Here is a 25,453-nt window from a genome sequence, read left to right on the forward strand (position 1 = left end):
CGCTCAAATTGAGAGTTTCAACCAAAAAGTAGTTATAATGGTAAAATATGTATAGATAAGTCATTTGGATATGGTATTATGCCCATATGTTCGTGTTGCATATATGAAAAACAAAAATCTCAAACTGTGCCAAAGGAAGATTTGTGTATCAAGCATAGAGGCGGACAAGCATCAAGAATTTGGACAGAAAAAAGCACAAAAAATATGAAGAAAATTAGGCATGGTTTGAACTCGATGTTAGAAACAGGACATATCTACTGCATTAAAACCATTTGTTAATGCTGAAACCAAATTGGGAGAAAGAGTCAGGCATCAAGAAACTTAAGACATGATTTGTGATGTAAGGCAGATATACAAATATTTATTACAACATGAAATATGATTTTATGAAACTTGTGGTATGACTATCTTCTAAATTTGAAAATTTACAATCTTCTAAACCTATTACCCAATTGCTTTTTCAAAAATTTGTTGGTGCCAAACAGTCCTCAACAAGTCCAAACAAATTTGGATTTTCCAATGCAGCCGCAATCCTTTCTTTATCATTCAGCTGTTTGTTCACTATTTATATAAAGAATAAAATAATCAGCTTTTTCGCTTAATGAAATTCCTCAAAGAGTATAAGGAGTTGTCAGACTATCATGAACCTATGAACAAAATATCAGAAAGCCTAGAAACAAGAGAATATGATATATACAATATATAAATATATGACAAATTGCAAACCAAGAAAGGATAATTCACCATGAGAGACACAACTTGCCGAATGATTAAAAGTTATAACGGCCAGCCCTACGGCTAGTTAGCTCCAACAGCTAGTTAGCCCAACGGCCAGATCTTGGCCTTTATAAAGAGGAACTTTCTCCTCATGTAAATATGAGCGATCTCTGTATTTTCTCCCTCCTGTTGTGGCATATTAATGTATATTATTGAACAAATGTGCCTTCTCATTTTTCAATTTGGTATCAGAGCATAGATCTGCCCCTCTGCAAAACCCTAGATCCACCCTTCTGCTGGTATGACAGCAATTGGAATAGCACTGTCCTAGCATCCAAGAGAGGAAAGGGGGATTTTTTCCTTTAGGGATGACATTGCTATGTGATTGAGAGGCGACTTGAGAAAAGATGTCAGAAGAGGAGAGTAGAGATAGGCTAAGTTGAGAAGATGGATGAGGTGTTCTCAAAATTGAACGAGGATGAGATGAAAACATTGGTGAAATACATGAAGCAGGCTGAGATTGTAGCATCTGGAGGTGTGACAGGAACACAACCACCACCTCGACTTGAACTCCTCCCAGTTGAGTTCAAACTCGATGGACCAGCCACATACTTGAGCTGGTCGTGCCGTATAATAGGTGCCTTGGCAGGGAGAAGCCTTGACGGCTACCTAAGGGGAGAAGAGAAAGAACCTCTTGTCAAAACGAGCAATGAATGGAAAGCATGGAGAGCTACCCACATGTCTTTGTACATGTGGCTTCTCAACTCCATGGTTCCATCAATTGCCACAACTGTTGATGGAATTTGAAGTGAAGGAGATTTGGGAGAAATTGCAAAAGACGTATGCTGGGAGGGGAAATAACATGAGAGTATTTCAAATCGAGCAGGAGATAGATGCTGTCTGGCAGGGAGATAGGATGATTCAGGAATATGCCATAGAGCTGGAGTGTCTATGGGCAGAATATGATCATTTCTCGCCTGTGACAGTGTGCAATGATCCTCAATGTAAGAGCAAGGAAATTTCTGCTCAAGGAAGAACCATGCAATTTTTGAAACATCTCTACCCGTCGTTTGATGAAAGAAGGGCAGTTCTTCTAGCCAAGGCTGAAATTCCCACACTTGATGAGGCAATTGCGACAATGATACAAGAGAAGAGTAGAATGAAACTGCTCTCTGACACTACCGGACTTCTAGGGGTACGATCGGCACTAATGGTGTCAAATTCAAGCGGAAGTGAAAATTGAAAATGCTACAATTGTGGTGAAGCTGGTCATTTAAAGAATGCTTGCCCTAAACCATCTAAGGAGAGAGAATATGGAGGGTGTGGACAAACTATGTGAGAAAAGCTGTTAATAGCAGCAGCGGAAGACTTAAAACAAAATAGGCACAGCCAAGCTGTGAGAAGGCTGTTAGACAGCAGTAGAAAAAATGGTTGCAAAGAGTAGAGACACAGCCAAGGAATAGAGCTTGTTTTAAGTAGCAAAAAAGAAAATGAAAACTTATACAAAAGAGGCTGGTATAGCCTATTTATACAAAATTGGGGAATGTGGGTGAAATGGCTGTTTGGTAGTTAAGTGACTCTTGTACTACCAAACAAGTACAAAAAAACTAGGAATATCTTGGAAAAGGTAGAAGAGAGAAAAGACATTTAAAGCATTGCAGATTCTAGAGAGAGAAGGCATTTAAAGAGTTGCAGATTCTAGAGAGAGAAGAATCTGAGAAAAGAGAGAATGTAGTACAAAGATAATAAATATGAAAGAGAGTGCAGGGCTGGAGCTGCCACCCTCCAACACCTCCTCTCAGCTCCAGAACGGCAGTCCAACATTGAGTCGATCAAGGAGCTGATCAATGGCTTGCCTTGGAAGTGGCTTAGTAAATAAATCAGCCACATTTTCTTGAGTAGGGCAATATGCCAAGTTGATGACTTGTGATTTCACTAAGTCCCGAACAAAATGGTAGTGCACTTCGATGTGTTTTGTTCTACCATGAAATGCTGAGCTATGTGCCAAGGCACGTGCACTTTGGCTGTCGGTGAAAACTGCAATAGGAGAGGCTTGCAAAACACCAATGTGAGAAAACAATTGCATCAACCATAGCAACTCACAGCAAGTATCCAAGTAGGCGCGATATTCAGCTTCCGTTGATGAAGTAGAAACTGAGTTTTGCTTCTTCGATTTCCAAGAAATCAAGCCTGAACCTAACATAAAACAATAGCCAGATGTGGACCTTCTAGAATCAATATCACCTGCCCAATCAGCATCTGAGTAGCCAACAAGCTCAATGCCAAATACCGAAGAACTCGAATAGCTGCTTGCCAATGACTTTGTCTTGGAGCAGTTGAGAATTGGCTGAGAATACTCACGCTATAAGACAAATCAGGCCTGGTATAAGTTAAGTGAAGAAGGGACCCGGTTAATCTCCTATATTTCGTGATATCCTCAAATATGGGAGAATCGTCTTCACGAGATAGCTTTGAGTTTGGATCCATTGGACAGGAGAGTGGCTTGCAATTTGTCATGCTATAGGTCTCAAGGAGCTGCCTGAGATACCTATGTTGGCTGAGAAAGATACCACCATGTGATTGATAGACCTCCATACCTATGAAATAATGGAGAAGTCCTAGATCAGTCATTTCAAAGGTTGTTTTGAGGTCAGCGCGGACCTCCTCGATTTTAGATGCAAGGGACCCTGTAATTAGAAGGTCATCAACATATAATATGATCAAGCAAAGCAAATTATCTTGGGAAAAAACATAGAGATTGCTGTCAGCATTACAGTTTTGAAACCCAAGAGAAAGAAAGAAGCTATCAATTTTGTCATGCCAAGCTTTGGGAGCTTGCTTTAAGCCATACAAGGCTTTGTGTAACTTGTAGACCATGTTTTTCTGCTCTAAAATCTCGAAACCTGGAGGCTGTTCAACATAAACCTCCTCTTTCAAGTCACCGTTAAGGAAGGCTGACTTGACATCCATTTGAAAAATGGCCCATTTGTTGTGAGCAGCAAGTGCAAGCGCACATCGGATAGATGTGTACCTTGCTGTTGGAGCAAAAGTTTCCTCATAATCCACTCCTTCAACTTGTGAGTAGCCTTCTGCCACTAGACGTGCCTTGTGCTTATCCAACGTACCATCAGCATGGTATTTGGTCTTGAAAATCCATTTCAATCCAATGACTTGTCGATGTGGAGGCCGTGGGACCAGCTCCCATGTATGATTCCGCTCAATGGAATCAAGTTCAACTTCCATTGCTGCTTTCCACTTTGGAAGAACAAGGGCCTCTTTTGCTGTTGTGGGTTCTTTTGATTGCATAACAGTGCACAATAAGGCAAAGTTGCATGAGTGAACAAGCCGTTGTGACTTACGTGTTCGAGAACCAGATGTATACTCATGAAGTTCTGCATCGGAGAGATGAGAATCACGAATGGTGGCTTGAAGCCACTTGGGAAGTGGTGGAAGCTGGTTTGTAGAGGGAGTGGAAACAAGTGGAGTTGAGGGAGAGGTTTGAATTGTTGGCGAAGTTAGAGATTGAGTAGGAGGAGATGGGGGGCTTGAAGATGAGACATCTTCGTCTAAAATAGGAGATTCCGGAGGAGCTTGGATTTCAACCATGAACTCAGGTAAAATCCTAGAGTCATCCGGCTGAGACTCCACAAAATGAACATCCCTAGATATGACTAGGAACTTTGACTCTAAATCCCATAACCTGTATGCTTTAGATTGTGTGCTGTAATTTCTTGGTTTTGGACTCAAATTTCGTCCTTTTATGATCTGAAATGTGAACATAAGCATCACAACCAAAGACTTTAAAATGAGATACTGAGGGCTTTACACCTGCAAATGCTTCTTCAGGCGTCATTCTAGCAACTGCTTTTGTTGGGCAGCAGTTGATGATGTAGACTGCTGTGTTGACAGCTCCCCAAAACGAGAGAGGAAGATCAAATTGAGATAGCATCGTACGAGCCATCTCTTGGACTGTCCGGTTCTTCCTTTCCACGACTCCATTTTGTTGAGGAGTATTGGGTGTAGAAAATTGGCGAGCAATGCCTCGTTGAGAGCAGAAATGGTGGAAAGCTTTGGAGATAAACTCTCCACCATTGTCCGACCTGATCTTTCGAACTTTCTTCGATGTCTCGTTCTCCACGAGAGCTACCCATTCTTGAAATTTTGCGAAGGCTTGGGATTTTTCTACAAGAAAATAAACCCAAACCTTGCGGGAGAAGTCATCAATTATAAGCATGAAGTAGCGTGCACCACCAAGAGTAGGGGTTTTCATGGGACCACAAAGATCCATGTGCACTAACTCCAAGATAGATGTTGCTCGGTGAGTGGCTTCATGAGGGAAAGGCTCTCGATGTTGCTTGCCATGAAGACAAGCAACACATGGGGTATTGGGAGATTTGAAAATAGGAAGACCCTCAACTAGTTGGGAGGAGGAGAGCTTTTGAAGAGAATCATAGTTGAGATGACCAAACCTAGCATGCCACAACGTGGGATCTTCTTGTGCCACCAAGGCATGGGAGCCTTGAAGAAGATGAAGAAGATGAGATTTGGAGTTTTCCAAGGGGCTATGGGAGCTTTTTAGGCGATATAAACCCCCTTCTTGTGTGCCACTAGCTACAATTTGTAGGCTGTTGGTGTCAATCACTTCCAAAACTGAGCTATCAAAGTAGACTCCATAACCTTGCTTGGTGATTTTGTAAACCGAAAGTAGGTTGGTAGAGATGCGAGGCACATGTAGCACATCTTGAAGAACGACAGGTTCTTCACTTGAAGAATTGTCAAGAACCACATTACCCACACATGAAGCCTCAATGCTTGAGGCATCTCCTATAGAGATTTGGGAAGAGCTAGGCTTCACATCATGCAAAATGGATTTGTCATAGGTCATGTGTGAAGTGGCACCACTATCTACTAACCACTCATCGATGGTTGAAGTAGTTGGTCCAGCCGAATGTGAAGTATGTTCCTCAATGCCAAGGAAAACTGTTTCTTTGGCTGAGTGGGCCGAGTTGGATTTTGGTGTAGGTTGATTTCTGGTAGAAGAAGAGTTCTTAGCATTGTCCCTTTTCTTTTTCTGACAATCTGGCTGAATGTGACCTTTGTAGCCACAATAATGACAAGTGAGCTCCTTGTAAGCTGGGTTGTTTGGCGGTCTTGGATTGGGTTTGTTGTAGGAGTTACCATTTTGCTTCCACTTGCCTTTACTTGTCGCATGTAGAAGCGTCTCATTGGAAGTTTGAGCACTTTTCTTCCTTGTTGCCCTATCTTGTAGCATACCAAGAAATGTATTCATGTCAGGTGTGTTGGGAAGAAGAGAAATGGTGTCACAAAAGGCTGAGAATGACTCAGGCAACTTTATCATTAGACGATGCACAAACTCAACTTCAGTGGACTTGCTTCCCAAAGAAACTAGTTCCTTTTGGAGAGTGACAAATTCCGTTATTTGATCCATGATGTTGGGAGTGTCATGAATCTTGAGATTTGTTAGTTGGCTTTCAATAGCTATCATTTGAGCATGATTAGCTCGATGATACCTCCTTTTGATGGCTGTCCATAGTTCATTGGCTGTCTCGTCATCTTTATCTTGAAATTGACGAGCGATGCTCAGTTTAATATTAAACATGAGGAAAGCATGAGCACGAGAATCCTTATCTAGCCAAGCTTCAATCTCAGCGTTAGATGAGCCAGCAACTGATTTGGTTGAAGAGGATGAAGTTACTGGTGGTTTCTTGTCACTACCATTGACTACATTCCATAAACGATGGTATTGTAGCAAGGTCTTTATTTGTAGCTCCCAATCCAAGTAATTGTTCCCATCCAAGATGGATTCTTTGGGGAGTTGGGGAATGGTTGATGAAACAATGGTGGCATGTGAGGCCATGGATATCCTCCTCTTGAGCTACAGCTGGACAATTTACAGCAGTTGTAAGTAGATACTCAGGGTCTTTCTACTTCTCCCTAGATGCTAGGTGAGGCTCAGATAAGGGGAAAAGAAAACAGAAGAGCCTCCTCTGTAGGGTTGGGAGGGAGGGATAAAAGAAGATAGGTCTGTGTGCTCTTTGGCAAAAAAAAATCAGGCTGAGGATATGGAGACCTCACTGCTGTTGCAAAGAGTAGAGACACAGCCAAGGAATAGAGCTTGTTTTAAGTAGCAAAAAAGAAAATGAAAACTTATACAAAAGAGGCTGGTATAGCCTATTTATACAAAATTGGGGAATGTGGGTGAAATGGCTGTTTGGTAGTTAAGTGACTCTTGTACTACCAAACAAGTACAAAAAAACTAGGAATATCTTGGAAAAGGTAGAAGAGAGAAAAGGCATTTAAAGCATTGCAGATTCTAGAGAGAGAAGGCATTTAAAGAGTTGCAGATTCTAGAGAGAGAAGAATCTGAGAAAAGAGAGAATGTAGTACAAAGATAATAAATATGAAAGAGAGTGCAGGGCTGGAGCTGCCACCCTCCAACAAACTAGAGGTTGTGGTCGAGGGGGCCGAAGAGGTGGAAGAGGAGGTCACCAAGTATACCTGATTGTAGCAAAAGAAGAGGAACGAACTAAGGTGGTGTTCACCGAAGAGGATTAAGCTCTCTTAGATATACTTAGGACGAAGCAAAAAGCCGCAGATGATACTTCATTCATGTCAAGAGGTAACATTGCCACCTATGCTTATTCGGCCACAAGTACTAGCAACACAAATACTCTTGCCTATGCACCAGAATGGATAATTGGTTTTGGCAATGCTAGTGAATTCTCCTCGTATACTCACCTAGCAATGCCACAGAGCATTCAAATTGCTGACGGTACAACACAACCTGTAGTGGGTATAGGTACAATAAAATGTACCGACTCTGTGACATAGTCTAATGAGTTGCATGCTCCTTTCCTAGTAAACCTATTATCCATAAGTTCTATCATACACCAACTAAAATGTGTTGTTTCTTTTGATATTCCGAAGGTGATATTCAAGAAGAAAGGGACAGGTCAGAGACTTGGGATTGGCACATGGCATAGTGGATTATCGTATTTGGATCGTGAAGGGCTGGATTCAGCATTAACATCAATGGTAGAGGGAACAAATGTAAGGGGATCTAAAATGAGTTATGAGTTGTTGAACTTTACCACCAACGTATGGGACATACCTCTTATGGCATTTGGAGTCGGTTGTATCCACACCTTTCTGAAAAGGCTGATAAAACAAACTTGCTTGTGATGCATGTGAATTTGGTAAGCTTACTAAAAGCTCATATGCTAGTTCAGGTCATAGGAGTTCCCATGCATTTGATGTAATACACTCTGATGTTTGGGGACCATGTTCCACAAGTTCTATTAATGGATATAGATATTTTGTCTCTTTCATTGATTGCTTCTCTCGTGTGACTTGGTTATATTTGATGAGGAAAAATAATGAAGTATTGCTTGTTTTAAAGATTTTCATAGAGCAGTTCAAACTCAATATGGTGCAGTAGTAAGAGTGTTGAGGTCTGATAATGGAACAGAGTATGCTAACATCACATTTAGGGCATACCTCTCAGATCAAGGAATACAACATCAAACTACATGCACATATACACCAGAACAAAATGGAGTAGCAGAGAGGAAGAATAGACATCTTCTAGAGAAAACAAGAAGCATGATGATTTCTATGAATGTCCCAAAGCAGTTGTGGGGACATGCAGTTTTGACGGCTGCTGTATTGATCAATAGAATGCCCTTTAGAGTATTGGAGTGGAAGTCTCCATGTGAGTTGTTGCAAGACAATGAAGGTGTTTGGATGTGTGTGTTTTGTAAAGGACAGTAGACCATCCGTAGGAAAACTAGATCCTAGAGCTGTGAAATGTGTATTTGTGGGATACTCTGCCACACAAAAAGGCTATGTTTGCTGGAGTCCAGTAGAGAAGAGATTATTTGTGAGCATGGATGTTCATTTCAGAGAGTCAGAGCCATATTATAAACAAGACGTAACTTCACCCTTTGATGACTTAATTGAGACTGAAAATATACGGGAAGGAGATAATGGTGTGAGGTTGCTAAAAATAGGATCAATTCCTTTGCTGAGCCCTACATCAGCTGAGAAACAAGTGAGCCTAGGAGATAAGTGTTGAGAATCAAGCTCAACTTGTGTGAAGATGTGCTTATGAAGAAAAGGATGATGTGTTAAAAAGTGTGTGAACACACTTTATTGTAATACGTGTAGTTGTCGAGTGTTAATGTAGTCAAAGAATATTAGATATTCTTATGACAAAATCGTACTCAAATGGATATCTTGGTTAGATTCCACCAACACATTTAATATGGCAGTCCCTTGAGGACTTGTATATAAAATCCCCTTTGCTCATTCTGTTTTGTTGATGATCTTTAGATAATTAATATAGCTCTCTTAAGTGCATAAGCTGTCATCCCCCTACCCCTACTGTGTGTTTTCTTATTTTTCTGGTTATTCTCTGTAATTCCTTCTCTTGCTTATATAGTCACTCTCTCTCTCGCACACACACACTAGGCTTCTGAATACTAAACTCTACTAGAGTTAGATTCTTTACAATAAGGAAGAAGAAGGAAAAGAAGACGAGGAACCTATATGTGTTGGGACACAAGCTGAGGGCGAGCTACAGGTGTATACAAGAAAGAGGAGGCAGAAAGAAGGAAATATGAACACGTATTCAGTGCCACTTGGGCCATCAAGCCTTGACTCTTGAAATACCTATAGATCTCCCAAACCCAGAAATCACAGGTGATATCTCCTTCTCCTATAGAGGTTAGGAGGACCTCTCGCAGTAATGCAGGAGTCCATCCTGATCGTTATGGTTTTCCTCATGATATTGCTCAGTTTATCTCTTATTCTAACATATCAGCTACACATAGAGCATTCATTGCATCATTAGACTTTGTCACTTTACCCAAGTGTTGGCAGGTTGCTAAAGAAGATCCAAAATGGAAAGCAGCGGTGCAAGAAGAACTTGGAGCTCTTGAGAAGAACAAAACTTGGGAGATTGTGTCACTACGACCAGGAAAGAAGGCGGTTCGGTGCAAATGGGCGTTTACAATAAAACAGACCCCAAAGGGAAAAATAGATCGATACATGGCACGATTGGTGGCTAAAGGATATAGTCAGACATATGGCATTGACTAGGATGAGACTTTTGCACTTGTAGCGAAGATGAGCACTGTTAGAATGCTTAAAGATCGGAAATTACATCAATTAGATGTAAAAAATGCATTCCTTCATGGAGAGTTGATGGAGGAAGTATACCCGGATGTCCCCCCAAGTTTTGGTACAATTCAAACAACAGGTAAGGTTTGCAGACTAAGGAGGTCATTTTATGGACTAAACCAAACTCCTTGGGCTTGGTTCAACAGGTTAAGAAGGGCTATGGTGGGTATGGGATACCAATAGACGAATGCAGTCCATATAGTGTTTTTTCAACAACACAAGGAGCATACTACGTTACTTGCTGTGTATGTGGATGATATAATTATCATGGGTAACGATGAAGGAGAAACTGCGCAACTGAAGGTGAAATTGGGTAAAGAGTTTGACGTAAAGGATCTAGGATTGCTACGATACTTTCTTGGAATTGAGGTAGCTCATGGAGCAGAAGGAGTTGTTCTATCTCAGCAAAAATATGTATTAGATCTTCTCACAAAAACTGGAATGTTGGGTTGTAGGCCCGTAGCTTCTCCAATTGACCAAAAGATCAAGGTAACTGAACTTGTAGGAGACAAAATTGATTGTGAAAGGTATCAAAGATTGGTAGGTCGGCTGATTTATTTCACTCACACCTGTCCAGATATTTCATTTGCCGTAGTCATTTTACTTGTTACATCTGTGTTTTGGTTGCCTCTTCAATGGTAAAGCGGATTTCACTCTTTTCTTCATGTTGGTTTTGTCCAATGCACTCTTTGTATCATTGTCCTGACCCCTCTTCAATAGCCTCCATGTTGTTAGGAATCATGAGATTCCTTGGACTCTCCTTTTTTTTCATTTGCTTCTCTACTGGGGAGAGGGGTCACTATTAAACATGTATCTCTATCACGTCACTTTACAGAAGGTATTTTTCTTGAAGCCCTTTTGGTACATTTTTCACATACCAAAAGGTGCCATGTGAAGGAGATATTTATATGACTGAAACAGAAAATAATATGTTAGGCAACGGAAATTTTGCAAGAAAAAGGGTTTTAAACTAGGTCTTGAACACTTGTGATATAGAGGGTCTTAAGACATATGTTTGTGTTGAGTGACAAGCTCAACATGGGCCGAATCGGCTAAAGGCCAAAAGGCTGAGTCGGCAGAAGAAGCCGTCAAGCTGTTAGGGCCTATATTCCTATTCTTCGTAATAGGAATATTATAGGCAATTAGTGTCGGATGCTCACTTATGAGCATTCAAGTACTTGTCAATACTTGTGTCAGCCCAGAATGGCTTGTATAAAAAGTGATGTATGAGCACATTGTATGTATAGAGTATTATCATTTTGAATTGAATATGTTGACTGCTAACTCTGTCTCTCTCTCATATTGTCTACTCCATTCATTATGTATACCTAACAGTGTACTGTTGTCTGGCTGAGCCGGCATGTATAATTTGTTCACAAGATTCCGCATACAAACTCACATGGTATTAGAGCGCGAGGATTGAGAAGAATCCTTTGCAGCCGACAAGCGTTTCAGCATGGACAAGCTTCTAACATCCAGACAAAAAGTTGACAGGAACATGGACAAAGCAATGGGAAGTTCCTTGCCGATAGAGAAACTTGACGGGAACAACTACACATCTTGGGGGTACAAGATGCACCAGTACCTACGAGGACATGGGTATTGGAGTTATGTAGATGGTGGAAATGATGAAGCTCCGAAGTTGACACAAAGAGAAAATGCTAAGCTACATCAACGATGCGAAGTCGCTGAAGGAAGTTTGGGAGAACCTGAAGAAGATCTTTGGTGCAAGCACCACAGCCTGGAAGTTGCAACTCCAACAAGAGCTCAACAATGTCTGACAGGCAGGCATGTTGGTCACTGACTACGCCACCAAGATCAAAGAGATATGTGATTTGTTGGGATCCATCAACGTTTCGGTAGACGAAGACAAGATTTTGGTGCATCAAATCATATGACAAACCGTAAGGAATGGTTCTCAACCTTGAAGAAGCCGGAGCAGCCAAGTGTCGTCGAGACCGGCGACGACACCCCTCACCCCATTGAACATATCGGTGATTTCCCTTTGCGCCATGTCAGCCAAAGAGGAATCATGAGGAACCTCTTGCATGTGCTGATGATCACCAAGAATTTGGTGTCAGTTGGACAGATTGTTGATCAAGGAATGGAGGTCCGATTCACTCATCACAGGTGCTTCATCGAGGACGAAGGCCGGATCATTGCGCAAGGGCATAGAGAAGGGAGGATGTTCATCCTCAAAACAAACGACGTTGGTGCCGCTATGCTCACCAAAGGACAAAAGATCGAACTGGACATTGACCTCTGGCATAAGTGGAGTCAACTTTCTGCAGCTTTAAGAGATGTAGAGGAAGAATATTGTTTTCGGCGTGCCAAATTTTAGTGGCCGGGAGGCCCAAGTTTGCGAAGCTTGCCAACTTCGGAAGCGACACTGGCTTCCTTTCCCCAACGAGCGCAATCAGAGCCGAAATAAGCTCGATTTGATTCATTTGGATGTGTGGGGACCAACACAGAACGTTAGTATTGGTGGGAGTCGATATTTTGTCTCCTTCATCGACGACTATACCCGGCACTACTGGATCTACCTCATAGAGAAGAAGAGCAATGTCTTATCTTGTTTCCGGCATCTAAAGAACTTGATTGAGAGGGAAACAGGGAGGAAGATCAAGTGCATGCGGTTCGATGGCGGAAAGGAATATTTTTCTGGCCAATTCAATTGTTATCTGCTGCAAGGGGGGAATTAGGCGCGAATTCTCTTGCAAATACACGCCGGAGCACAACGGCGTGGCCAAAAGGAGGAACCGAATGATCGTGGAAGCGCCAAGGGCAATGCTCGAGGAGAGGAGCATGCTGAAATTTTATTGGGCCAAAGCCGTTCGGATAGTTGTGTACATCCAGAATCAGATCTCTGCACACGAAGGGAAGGTGTCGCCGCATGAGCTATATTTTGGTGGAAGCCAAATTTGGCGCACCTGAGGGTGTTCGACAGTATAGCATATGTGCATGTGTTGGACGAGAAGTAGAAGAAGTTGGACGCCAAGGCCGAGAAATGTAACTTCATCGGCTATTCACACGAGCAAAAGGGTTATAAATGTTATAGCCCCCGGACAAAACATGTACGAATTAGTTGCAATGTCATGTTCGACAAATCGGCTTCCCGGTATTCACTTTCGGCTACTCCAACCCTAGAAAACTCCGTGCCAAACTTTGAGGATGAGGCCAGTGATGCCGACACAATCGTAGAAGAAAAAATCGGCACTCAAGATGAGAGTTCGATTGCGTTTCAGCTAAGTGGGCCAATGGAAGAGTTGAGCTGAAACGGCGTGCGATGAAGACTTGGTTGTGCAATCCCTATGGATGAAACCGAAGAGATGGCTCACACACAAGGAAAAGGGGAAGAAGAAGATGCTAGAGCATGGCACAAATGAATGCATGTCAGATCAAAGTGAGTCCAACGGAATTGTGACGGAATTGTGAGCGATGGCAGACCTCAAGAGGTGAGGTCAGATTCGGCCAGGAGGGCCTTGAAATTGGCTAATGAGAAATTACACCGATCGACTCACCACAAGAACCCCATGATTCGATATGGATACGACGAGTACATGGCGCACCACTATGCGTACATGGCTAAGGTGGCCAAAGTCTGCGAACCAGAGAGCTACGCGGAGGCATCACAATATGCCAAATGGAAATCGGCAATGGAGGAAGAGATGAAAGCATGGGCTGAAAATGAGATTTGGAACCTGGTTGATTTCCCGAAAAGAGTCAAGCCGATCGGATACAGATGGTTATTTAAGGTGAAATACAATGCCGACGACAATGTCAACAGGGATAAGGCCCTATTGGTGGCCAAGGACTATGCACAAACACACGGCATTGATTATGACGAGACCTTCGTGCCAGTAGCGAGGATGACTACAGTGCGTGTGGTGCCAGCCTTCGCAGCAGCAAAGGGGTGGCATTTACATCAAATGGATGTAAAGAACGCAATCTTGCAAGGAGACCTTGAAGAGCAGGTTTATATGGTTCAGCCCCCCGGATTTCAATCGGCGATGAACAAATCGGCAGCCTGCCGGCTGAGGAAGTCCCTTTACGGACTGAAGCAAGCACATACTACTTGGAACGCAAAGATTACACAATGGATGCGTAAGATGGGGTTTCAGCCGTCCAAATCGGACACATCCTTGTTCATCCGGCAAGGTCAAAACGGGCCGGTGTGCATATTGCTATATGTGGATGACCTTGTCATCGTCGGCGCCAACCTTGAAGAAATTAGCCACGTTAAGTCTCAATTGTCGGCAACCTTTGAAATGAAGGATCTAGGGGTGTAGAAAATACAAGGATCTTAGACTAACTCCCACACAGTGAGATCACTTAGAAGACTTAAGGAAATATCAGTAGATTAAGAAAAACTAGAGCAAATTACAAAGATGTAGCATGGCTTATATAACCAATATCTACAAGTAGGAGGAAACCCAACGGTTACTTAATTGGGTTCACACTATTGTAACTATGTTCACACGTAACAGTTACTTAACTGTTGGGAGTAAAGGGACATCGTGCCTTTTATTAGTGCACGAGTGTGAACGCACTCGTAGCACACTTTTGACTTGTATATACATAATATCTAAAAACTAAAAAAGAGGTACACTCTTTGTACCCAAGACAACATGCATCTCTCTCTCTCCCTTTGTCTCTCACTCAGACTCTCTCCCTCTCTGTTTTTGACCTAAACCCTAATCCTCGTGCTGCCTTCAAACTGGTATCAGAGCAGAGTTTAGGGTTTTCTACAGAGCAAAATTTAGGGTTTTCTGCAGAGCAGAGTTTAGGGTTTTCTACAGAGCAGAGTTTAGGGTTTTCTACAGAGCAGAGTTTAGGGTTTTCTGCAGAGCAGGTCACGTTTTCTGCAGAGCAAGTTTGGTCCTCCATTTGGGCTAAGAAATCATGACTAGCAACAGTGATAGTAGCCACCTTATGCACATCAAGAAGCTTGAGGGTGCATGCACATAACTTTGCAGTTTGGAAAAATAAGTGCTACAACATCTTGCCGCAGAAGAACCATGCAAAGCCTATTAAAGTCACAGGGGTAAAGCTTACAAATATGGACCAAGATGATTGGCAAGAGTTGAATGAGCGTGCACACTCGACTATTGAGTTGTCGATTTCTGATGCCTTGTTTAATATTGAAGGTTTGGATTGTGCCTATTTTATATGGACTAGACTAGAGGAACTGTATACCCAGAAGACGGCAGCTAGCAAAGTTTATTGGCTTAAAAAACTTATGGATTTGCATATAACAAAGGGCACACCCATTTCAACTCACCTAAGTGAGTTCAATTCCATTTTCAGCCAGCTAGTTGCCTTGAAAATTCATCATTGATGATGAGTTTAAGGCCACGTTTTTACATTGCACCTTGCTAGAAAGTTGGGATACTTTCAGGATTGCTATGAGCAATTCAAATGCAATGCTTCTTTATGCCGATGTAGAGAGTTCTCTACTCATGGAAAAGATGAGTCGGCAAAACAATGCATCCAATAAGTCCTCTAGTGTGTTGCATATGAGGGGTAGGTCACAACAGAGAGGCAAATTTGATAGTTATGGCCATAGTAAATCACATGGTAAAGATATAGAATGCCATCACTGTGGCAAAAACGGTCACTTTAAACGTGATTGTTTCAAATGGAAGAAAGAGAAATTAAAGGGCAAGAAAATAGATGATTTCATAGAAGAAAAGAGAGACATTCAACCGAGGAAAGGCAATAATAAAATTGAAGAGGTGAATGTAGTCACTCATGATAGTGATAGTGGAAATGATGTACTCTTTGTTTCATCATGCCATAGAGAACATGCTTTACTTGCAAATACGGATGGTGACATGCAGGCTTAGATACTCGATTCCGGTGCTTCGTTTCACGTCACCCCTCATCGTGAGTGGTTTTTTCAGATTACACAGGGGGTCGACATGGTGTTGTCCATCTTGGGGACAACTATGCATGTGAAATTGCAGGTATTGGCACTGTGCAATTACAGTTTCAGCATGGTTCTGCTTTCACACTTGAGCATGTACAATGTACCTCAGCTCAAGAAGAGCTGATTAGCACAGGACAGCTAGATGATGATGGATTTCACACAACCTTTGGTGATGGGAAATGGAAGATTTGTAAGAGATCTAGAGTTATTGCCAAGGGTAGTAAAAGTGATACTTTGTATCCTCTCCATGTATCTAGTGTGAGTGACCATGTTCTTGCCATAACCAAGCAGCCTAGTGTTTCTTTGTGGCATGGCCGGTTGGGACACATGAGTGAAACTGGTATGAAAGTATTGTCTCGTTTGGGTTACTTGCCATGTCTTTGTTATGCTGATTTTGAACATTGTGATCATTGCATTTATGGTAAACATGTACAAACATCTCATAAATAGTCTCTTTCACTGAAGTCGTCCATGCTTGAGTTAGTACATTCAGATGTATGTCAGATGCCAGGGATATCATTAGGGGGAAAGAAATACTTAGTCACTTTTGTCGATGATGCTACGCGGAAGGTATGGGTTTACCCTATTCGTAGCAAGGATGAAGTGCTCGACAAGTTTCGAACATTTTTGGCATTAGTTGAGAAATTGATAAGACACTTAAGTGTCTTCGCTCTGACAATGGTGGGGAATATGTGTCCAAGGCCTTTCAAGCATTTTGTGACAGCAAAGGGATAAAGAGGGAACTCACTGCCCCTTATAATCCACCCCAAAATGGAGTTGCAGAGTGTATGAATCGGACTATTCAAGATAAGGTCCGTGCTATGCTGTCTCATGCTGCGTTACCCCATGGTTTTTGGGCAGAGGCTGTTATGACAGCTGTTCACTTGATTAATCGGTCACCTAACAGGTCTTTGGGAGGGGGAATACCCCAAGAAGCGTGGTCGGGCAAGCCACCTTCATATGCTCACTTGAGAGTGTTTGGCTGTGAGGCTTTTGTGCACATTCGTAAAGAAGAACGCAACAAACTTGAGCCAAAGTCCTGCAAATGTATTTTCCTAGGATACGGTGACGAGGGTGAAATGGGGTATAGATTGTGGGATCCCGAGAAAAGAAAAATAGTATGCAGCAATGATGTTATCTTCCGGGAAAATTGCATGCATAAACAACCCAAAAAGACCGAGGAAGTACGTAGGGTTGTATTCCGAGAAGAAATACCTTTTAGACAGAAAAATGTGCCCGCTGTACAGCAGCAAACACCTGCTGTAAACTTACCTGCAAATGCAGAAAATGAGGCTGGAAATGATCAGCCAGCCTTTGCCAATAATGATGAGCCACCAAATGTGCAGGAACAGCTAGAACAGCAAGGTGTTAATGCTGATTTGCAGGCTGAAATGCCTGGACAGCAAGTTGAAAATGATGATTTGCAGGCTCAACAGCTACCAAACAATGAGCATTGGGTTAGGAGATCGTCTAGAGTTACTAGACAGCCTGACAGATTTGTTCCTGATGCAAACAATGTGGCTGATTATGTCATGGTAACTGATTGTGGCGAACCGACTTGCTTCAAGGAAGCAATGGACAGACAGGACAATAAGAAAGGGTATAAAGCCATGTTGTCAGAGATGGAATCTCTTGAAAAAAATGACACTTAGGATTTGGTGCAATTTGCCTAAAGGGCAGAAAACACTTCCATGCAAATGGGTTTATAAAATGAAGGTCATTTCTGATTCCTCACCATAGTACAAAGCAAGATTGGTTGCAAATGGATACAAGCAGGAATATGGAGTTGATTTTGATGAGATCTTCTCGCCTGTAGTCAAGATGACTACATTAAGAATCATTTTGGGCTTAGTTGCAGCTGAAGATATGGAGCTCATACAGATGGATGTGAAGACCGCCTTTTTACATAGCGATCTGCATGAAGACATATATATGCAGCAGCCTGAAGGTTTTGTTGCTAAAGGCAAAGAGAAGATGGTTTGTAAGCTCAAAAGGAGTTTGTATGGGTTGAAACAAGCACCAAGAGAATGGTATCATAAATTTGATGCATTTATGCAGTCTCAAGGTTTTCGTAGAAGTCAAGTGGACCACTGCTTGTACACCAAGAAGGCAGGAGATGGCAGCCTGATTATCTTGGTTTTGTATGTTGATGATATGTTGATTGTTGGCAAGGATGTTCATGCCTTGAATTCATTGAAGCAGAGCCTTCATGGCAGCTTTGATATGAAGGATCTTGGTGATGCAAATCACATCCTTGGCATGCGAATACTCCGAAACCGGTCGGAAGGGGTACTCTTTCTATCTCAGCAGGAGTATATCTCCAAGGTTTTGAAGTGTTTCAATATGGAGGGGGGGAAAACAATTGGGGTTCCATTGCCTCCATAGTTGAAACTCAGTGCAGAAGACAGCCCTACATCTGATGATGAGAAGGCTGAAATGGCTAAGGTTCCATATGCTTCAGCCGTTGGCAGTTTGATATATGTGACGGTTGCTACACGCCCTGATATTGCCTTTGCAGTGGGAGTGGTTAGTAGGTACATGAAAAATCCCGGCAAAGAGCATTGGGAAGCGATCAAAAGGTATTATGAGATACCTCAAAGGCACAAAGGACTTGGGCATTTGCTTTGGAAAGCAAAAGGCATCTGTCGTTGGTTTTACGGATGCGGACTATGCTGGTCACGCAGACTGCAGGAAGTCTACTTCTGGGTATGTGTTTACTTTCACAGGAGGAGCGGTTTCTTGGATCTCCAGACTACAAAAGTGTGTTGCATTGTCTACTACAGAGGCAGAGTATGTTGCTGCCACTGAGGCATGCAAAGAGGCTTTATGGCCTTCATATCTAATGAGAGATCTTGGCATTACAGAGTTACCTATTCTTCATTGTGACAGCCAGAGTGCTATCATGCTAGCTCGGAATCTCGCCTTTCATGCAAAGATGAAGCACATAGAGGTGAAGTATCACTTCATCAGAGATGTACTTGACAGCAAGAACATTGAGCTTGTCAAAGTACATTCGTGAGAATATCTGATCCTGCAGATCTTCTCACGAAGTGTCTTCCAGCTGAGCGATTTGCTCATTGCCGACAGACGATGGGAGTTGGATAGATGTATGTAGTTCAGCTTTGTACATACTTAGACTTAGCTGACTTTCGTCTTCTTTTTTCTTCTCACGACACATTGCCTTTAGGTGGGAGGTTGTTGGGAATAAAGGGCCATCGTGCCTTGTGTGAACGCACTCGTAGCACACTTTTGACTTGTATATACATAATATCTAAAAACCAAAAAAGAGGTACACTCTTTGTACCCAAGACAGCAGGCATCTCTCTCTCTCCCTTTGTCTCTCACTCAAACTCTCTCCCTCTCTGTTTTTGACCTAAACCCTAATCCTCATGCTGCCTTCATTAACTAGGTTCATACTATTCTAAGTATGTTCACACCCAACAACTACTTAACTAGGTTCCCACCAAAGCTTTCATAAGTTACACATTAAGTGTAACAAACCCCCTTGTATTGAATGGTGTGAACTTGAATGTCATCACTATCCAGGTGTTGGAAGAATGCCCAATTCCTTGCGAAAATATTCAAACGTTTCTCGTGATAAGCCTTGGTGAAAATGTTAGCAACATTTTCATGAGTTGGTACATAGACCAAGTTTATCTCTTTAGCATGGAACTGCTCCCCCACATAATGATAGTGCACCTCAATGTGTTTTGTTCGTGCATGGAAGATAGGATTTCTTGCAATATCCATGGCACTTTGACTATCTGTAAATATACAAGTAGGAGATGGTTGCTGAAGTGACAAATTGGACAATAATCTCTTGAGCCAAACTCACTCTACTGTAGCACTGAATGCTGCTCTACAACTTGATGTTGCCACTGTTGGCTGTTTCTTGCTGAGCCAGGAAACATAGGAATTGTTGATCATGAAACAATTGCCACTATGTGAGACACGAGTGTTGTAGCAGCCAGCCCAATCACTATCAGTGAATGTTGTTAAAGTAGATGAATTGTCTTCTCCATAGAAGAGGCTGAAATCCACAATGCCTTTGAGGTAACGGAAAACTCACTTGGCTGCTTGCCAATGCTTTGTTCTAGGGTTGTGCATAAACCTGCTTAATTGTGAAACGGCATATTGAATGTCAGGTCACGTGTTGCACAAAAATATCAAACAACCTACACCTTGCTGGTATAAGAGTACATCAATTGGTTCTACTTTGTCTTGGTATGAGAATTTGAATCTTGCTTCTACAAGGGTGGAGATTGGCTTGCACTCGTCAAACCTGAATCGTTGTAGGAGCTTCTCTTCAAACCTATATTCACACCTAACAGTTACTTAACTAGGTTCATACTATTCTAAGTATGTTTACACCCAACAACTACTTAACTAGGTTCACACTATTTTAACTATGTTTACACCCAACGACTACTTAACTAGGTTCACACGAAAGCTTTCATAAGTTACACATTCAGTGTAACATGGGGGACCTTCATTACTTCCTCAGGATCAAAGTGATCCAAACCTCCGACAACATATTGATAAGCCAAAGACATTATGTGCTGAATATGCTGTTCAAATTCGGCATGATTGACTGTTGATCCGTCTCAACTTCTCTGGACAGAAATGTCAAGCTTCGCCACAATTCCACCTCAGCATGCGACGAGACACGGTTCCGAAAAATTGTCAGAAGCCTAATTTATTTGACGATCACCCAGCCGAATCTTAGTTATCCAATCGGGCTGATCAGTTGATTTATGTCCAAGCTGACGGCCGATCACCTTCAGTGCGTGCATCGGATATTGAGGTATGTTAGCAGCTCTAAAGACCGTGCATTGCTGTATCGGACTGGTGTAGCCGAACAACTAGTTGGTTACACGGATGCCGATTGGGCCGGAAATGTCGGTGATCGCCAATCGACATTGGGATATGCGTTCTCATGGGGACAGCTGAATGAGCTGAGAGAATGGAAGGGAGCAAATTGACTAAGGGGAGACCAGTCGACAAGGGGAGCAACGGAGAGGACGAGCCGGAGCCAACCGAAGGCAAGAGGAGAGCTGATGGTGAAGACGAATCGGAGACAACTATTTGGATGAAGGAAATGATTCGGTCGAGCCGAATCATGTGAGTGCCGAACGGATGAGAAGGCAGCCGAAACTGACGCCGAGAAGCAGAAGCCGACGAGTTAAAGGACGCTAAAGTCGTAGAAGCAAGAAGAAAACTGACGAACGTCTTGGGAGCAAACAAGAGCAAGACCGAATGGGTCAAGGAGCACAGGACCGAACGTGTCAAGGAGAGCGGGATCGAACGGGTCGTGGAGCACGGGCCAAAAGGCATGCAGCCAGGAGAAGCTGGAGCAAAGGACCGGCTAGAGTTGACGGTGACCTCAAGTTGAGCTTGAGGGGGAGTGTTGACTGACAAGCTCAACATGGGCTGAATAGGCTAAAGGCCAAAAGGCCGAATCGGTAGAAGAAGCCGACAGCCAGATCGACTGGGAGTCGATAGGCCGTTAGGGCCTATATTCCTATTCTTAGTAATAGGCAATCAATGTCATATGCTCACTTATGAGCATTCAAGTACTTGTGTCAGCCCATACTGAATTGTATAAAAAGTGATGTATGAGCACATTTTATGTACAGAGTATTATCATTTTGAATTGAATCTATTGTCTGCTAACTCTGTCTCTCTCTCACATTGTCTACTCCATTCTCTGTGTATACCTAACTGAGTACTGTTGTCCGGCTGTGTTTGATTTGTTTGCAAGCTTCCGCATACAAACTTTCACAATTTACTTATAGTGAATCCCTTGAGCTTTTTCTATGACATGGAAATATGTTCTCATTGTCTTTCATCCAGGCAGGGGCTGTATTCAATGACGAGCCCTTACTTTATCATATTCTTGAATTATTTTTTTCTTTAGAATAATTCTGTGTTTTGCCTTCAATTTAGGTATATTATTTGTATATTGTTTGTCCTCATGCTCTGGTGCCATGCAACTTTGTGACAAATGTTCCCGACTCCTTCCTGAAGGCTTCTTTATTTAACTGAGATTAAAAGAAAAACTCAACACTCAAATCCAAAGATTTTACATTAATCTATTTAGCAAGAATTTTTCCTCTGTAAAAAATGTGAGATTAAAGCTTACTTTTCAGAAGCCATTCTCTTCTTCTGTATGTTTCGTGATTGTAAAAGAAGACTTGGGCACTAAACATTGGATGTAAAGAACATGAAGAAATATGGTCATCAAGGTGAATAATTGAGTGACTATGTATGTTGAAGGGAAATTTGGTTCTTGATAGCTCATACCCTCTTGCTTCTACACAGCTAACTAAACTTGGATGCCATGTTGTTGTTGCCAATTACTCTTGTGATATTCTCAAGTTTTGTAGGTCTTCTACAAAACTGCATTTTCTCTTCTTTTGCAGCATAGAGACATAGAGAGATGTAGGTCGTTTCTTATTTGGTGGTGGCCATTAGTTTAGGTTCACTTAAAAGAAGATTGTCTCTTAATTTCACCTGTTTCTTTTCGGTCGATTTAACTAATTATAGTATTTATGGCTTGTGACATTTTCAAACCTAAAGTTTTCTTGGAAAATGTAGTAGACCATTTTATTATATGTATCAAAGTATCAATTCACAGCTTACAGTTTTGAGTGATAGAATCATGGCTTAAAGATGCATACAAAAGCTTAAATCATGTCCTTTTCAGTCCATAGAAGCTGCATAAACATGTTCCATTCAGCAAACCTTAATCTTTATCACTCAATATGACTAATCTGCATAACTGTCCAATCTCTTCATAGAATAAAAAAATCCTCTCCCTCCAATCCATGCATGGAGGGTAAAAATTTCAGTGTTCAGAATTTCCTAGAAAGAAAGATTGTAGGTGAGGATATACAACTGAAAAAGAAGAGTCAGCAGGAACTTTGGGAATGACTTGGAAACTATGAGTTTGCAATCAAAATTCAATTACAATACGTTGAAAGAACAACTACCTACCGAGAGTATACAATGGTCAGTGTAAAATTAACAGGACTTGTGTAGACTGCTGGAACTGTGAATCGATAAATGATTTACAAATAATACAGCTAAATCTAAGGATAAAACTCTTTATTACTTTATTTTTTTTGTGGTAATGTTGCATAAGCCAGTAACAGCAGAAAATACCACAACCTATATATGAGCTATCAATTTTAATAGCAAGGACATTGACAAATGACCTCAATGACCAATAAAACCAAGAAACGTCGCTCTAATCATATGAACCCAAAAGCCTTAATGCAATAACATAATACCAATGTGCAATATGCACATATCAAGATAAAAACAATGGACAGACCTGCAGCTTCAGTTGAATGGGATCCAGGTGCAACCTTGATATCCACCTAAAATAAAACAAGACAAGATCAACATAATCCTCAATAAAATAAACACAAATATTATCAACGTGATAATTGCTGTCAAGTGACATGGCTGCTCTCAACTTTCACGCATGCAATTATTCCATTTCATTTACAAAAGATTGAAAACACAGCCTACAATTGTCTCATATATACATATACATACACACTTTCATATATACATACATATATACATACATATATGCATATATATACATATACATACATATATATGTATATATATATATATATATATAACTCAGTTAACATTTGGGATCAAATCCAAAATTTTCAACTTCAACCAGCTGTACTTTCCAGAGTCAGACAATCAAACTACAAAATATCAGATGAATCACTATTACTAAATATCAGATGAATCACTCTCAAACTGGATTGCTGATTCACATCTGACCTTCTGGAATGCAGCAGTTTATCTTTCTACCAAGAATATAGGATGTGGAAATAGAAGAATACATTTGTTTGATAATATGGAAGAATATAACAGGATATTTGCTTTATTTTACAAAATGGATTAATTGCCTAGAAGGGACAGCAATTACCTTGAACCGACTCGGAAGGCACCGTAGCAGCTGTACACGCACACATAAGCCAATGACAGTTGCCATGCTACAATGTTGAACGGTTGGTGTAAATAGCACTCTGGAAAGAACACTATTTTTTACAATAGGAAGTTGGAAACCTAAATGGATACACACACAGGCAAATACAGACATACATAAATATTCTTTATACATATGCATATGAATATTATAGACATATGCACGCGGACGTGTGTGTATGTACTAGGTGCATGTGTACTGGAGTATTTGGATTCCAGGGTTATTTGAGCTTCTTATTGCAGATTATATGTATGCAGTTTATTTCAGCCTTTATAAGCAGTGGTATTATAACTGCCGGAAGAAGATTAAACCATCATTTTAATATCCTGTGTATTGTTATATGAATCACAGTAGATTTCAGTATGTAAGAGCATGCGTATTGAGACATAGCAAATTTTAGTCTATCTATTTCCATAGCTGAAGATGTACTTCAGTACATACAATAATATATTTCAGGTTTCATACAGCATGTTTCAATATGTATCGAGTATGAATATGTGAACACAGCATTGTAAATTTTACAACTCTGTAGTTGTACTATATTTCAGTTGTAAACAGATCTGTGGTATTTTCTTGTAATTACTTATCATTTCAGAAATATAAGGGAACTTGGAGAAGTAATATCTGTTGCTTTCACGAACTATGTTTAAAATACATCATTCCTTCTATCTATTATAACACTAAAAACGCATCATCATGTTTCGTTCTATCTATTTGAACAGTGTAAACATATCATGTACCTAACATGTTTGCACCGGTGTCTACTTAAACATTGTGAACCTATATCTATTTGAACATTGAAAAAATCTCATGTTCGACTCTAGTTTAAAATTACCAAGTTTAGTTCAATCTATTTGAATGCAAGCAACACTTACTCAACACGGTTTCGCTTGTGGTCGACAGAGATACTGTCTTCTGATACCACATTGAGTTGCTCTAGAGAGTACGGATGTTCAGGATCTTTGATATCCCTTATATGATGTACAAAGAACAGTTAAGAAAATTTTTCTTTCTTAACCATGACAACATACAAAGAAAGAATATCGCCCATCAGTGTTTACAAAGAAGGAAGCATAGAAATCATCAGACTTTGCACAGAAGATTATAATTAATCAGCCTTTAAATGAAGAACGCAAAGAATTCGTCAATCTTTATAAAGAAGAAGCCATAGAGTTCATCCGTCTCTAACAAATAGAACATAGAATTCTCTATTCTTTATTAAAAAGATCGCCAATGTTTTACAAAGGGAAGAAAGCGCCGACTTCATCAACGATATTTACAAAGAAGAAAATATAGAATACAGGAAACCAATAGGGATTTTAAGAAATCGGTTGTTTAGATAGAGAGAGAGAGAGAGAGAGAGAAGAAACCAATAGGAAATTTCAGAAGAAGCAAAACAAGTGAAGGAAAAGAACGTTGAAGGATATCGAAGACTTCAATGGCGTCGATGAGCTCGGCGGAAGATTCGTCTGTGCTACTGTCCTTCCTTGCAGGTCTATCTTTCCTCTCATGAACCACTGGATTTGCATTGATCAGAGAAGCGGCCATCGAGGGAGGAGGAGGAGGAGAAGAAGAAGAAGAAGGAAACG

At 41.2% G+C, this 25,453-nt stretch overlaps 1 protein-coding gene across 2 annotated transcripts; it reads right to left on the reverse strand.

Moving 5' to 3' along the window:
* Positions 1-237: 237 nt before the first annotated feature.
* On the reverse strand, positions 238-25,453 carry AE7 (MIP18 family protein (DUF59)). Of its 2 annotated transcripts, none has more exons than XM_087330767.1 (5): positions 25,290-25,452; positions 24,740-24,843; positions 23,805-23,904; positions 23,184-23,229; positions 238-561 (listed from the first exon to the last, which is right to left on the reverse strand). In XM_087330767.1, exons 1-5 carry the CDS (start codon positions 25,410-25,412, stop codon positions 461-463), a joined length of 474 nt encoding a protein of 157 aa, XP_087186893.1. In that variant the 5' UTR covers positions 25,413-25,452; the 3' UTR covers positions 238-460. The 2 variants fall into 2 exon arrangements, with proteins under 2 accessions (XP_087186893.1, XP_087186895.1); XM_087330769.1 differs by lacking the exon at positions 238-561 and adding an exon at positions 10,519-10,717 and having other exon boundaries at positions 25,290-25,453.

Source organism: Azolla caroliniana, unplaced genomic scaffold, assembly GCF_043228905.1.
Source record: "Azolla caroliniana isolate FFs.n. ecotype wild unplaced genomic scaffold, voAzoCaro1.0.p SCAF_14, whole genome shotgun sequence".
Classification (NCBI taxonomy): Eukaryota; Viridiplantae; Streptophyta; class Polypodiopsida; order Salviniales; family Salviniaceae; genus Azolla; species Azolla caroliniana.

Bases quoted from the DNA above. Each gene is read 5' to 3' on its own strand.
- AE7 (XM_087330767.1), bottom strand. From the start codon at position 25,412: ATGGCCGCTTCTCTGATCAATGCAAATCCAGTGGTTCATGAGAGGAAA. The intron at 24,844-25,289 runs ATCCTTCAACGT...TTCTTTGTACAT, and splicing joins ACGCCATTGAAGTCTTCGAT to CATATAAGGGATATCAAAGA. The intron at 23,230-23,804 runs GTAATTGCTGTC...GTTTTATTTTAG, and splicing joins GCCTTCCGAGTCGGTTCAAG to GTGGATATCAAGGTTGCACC.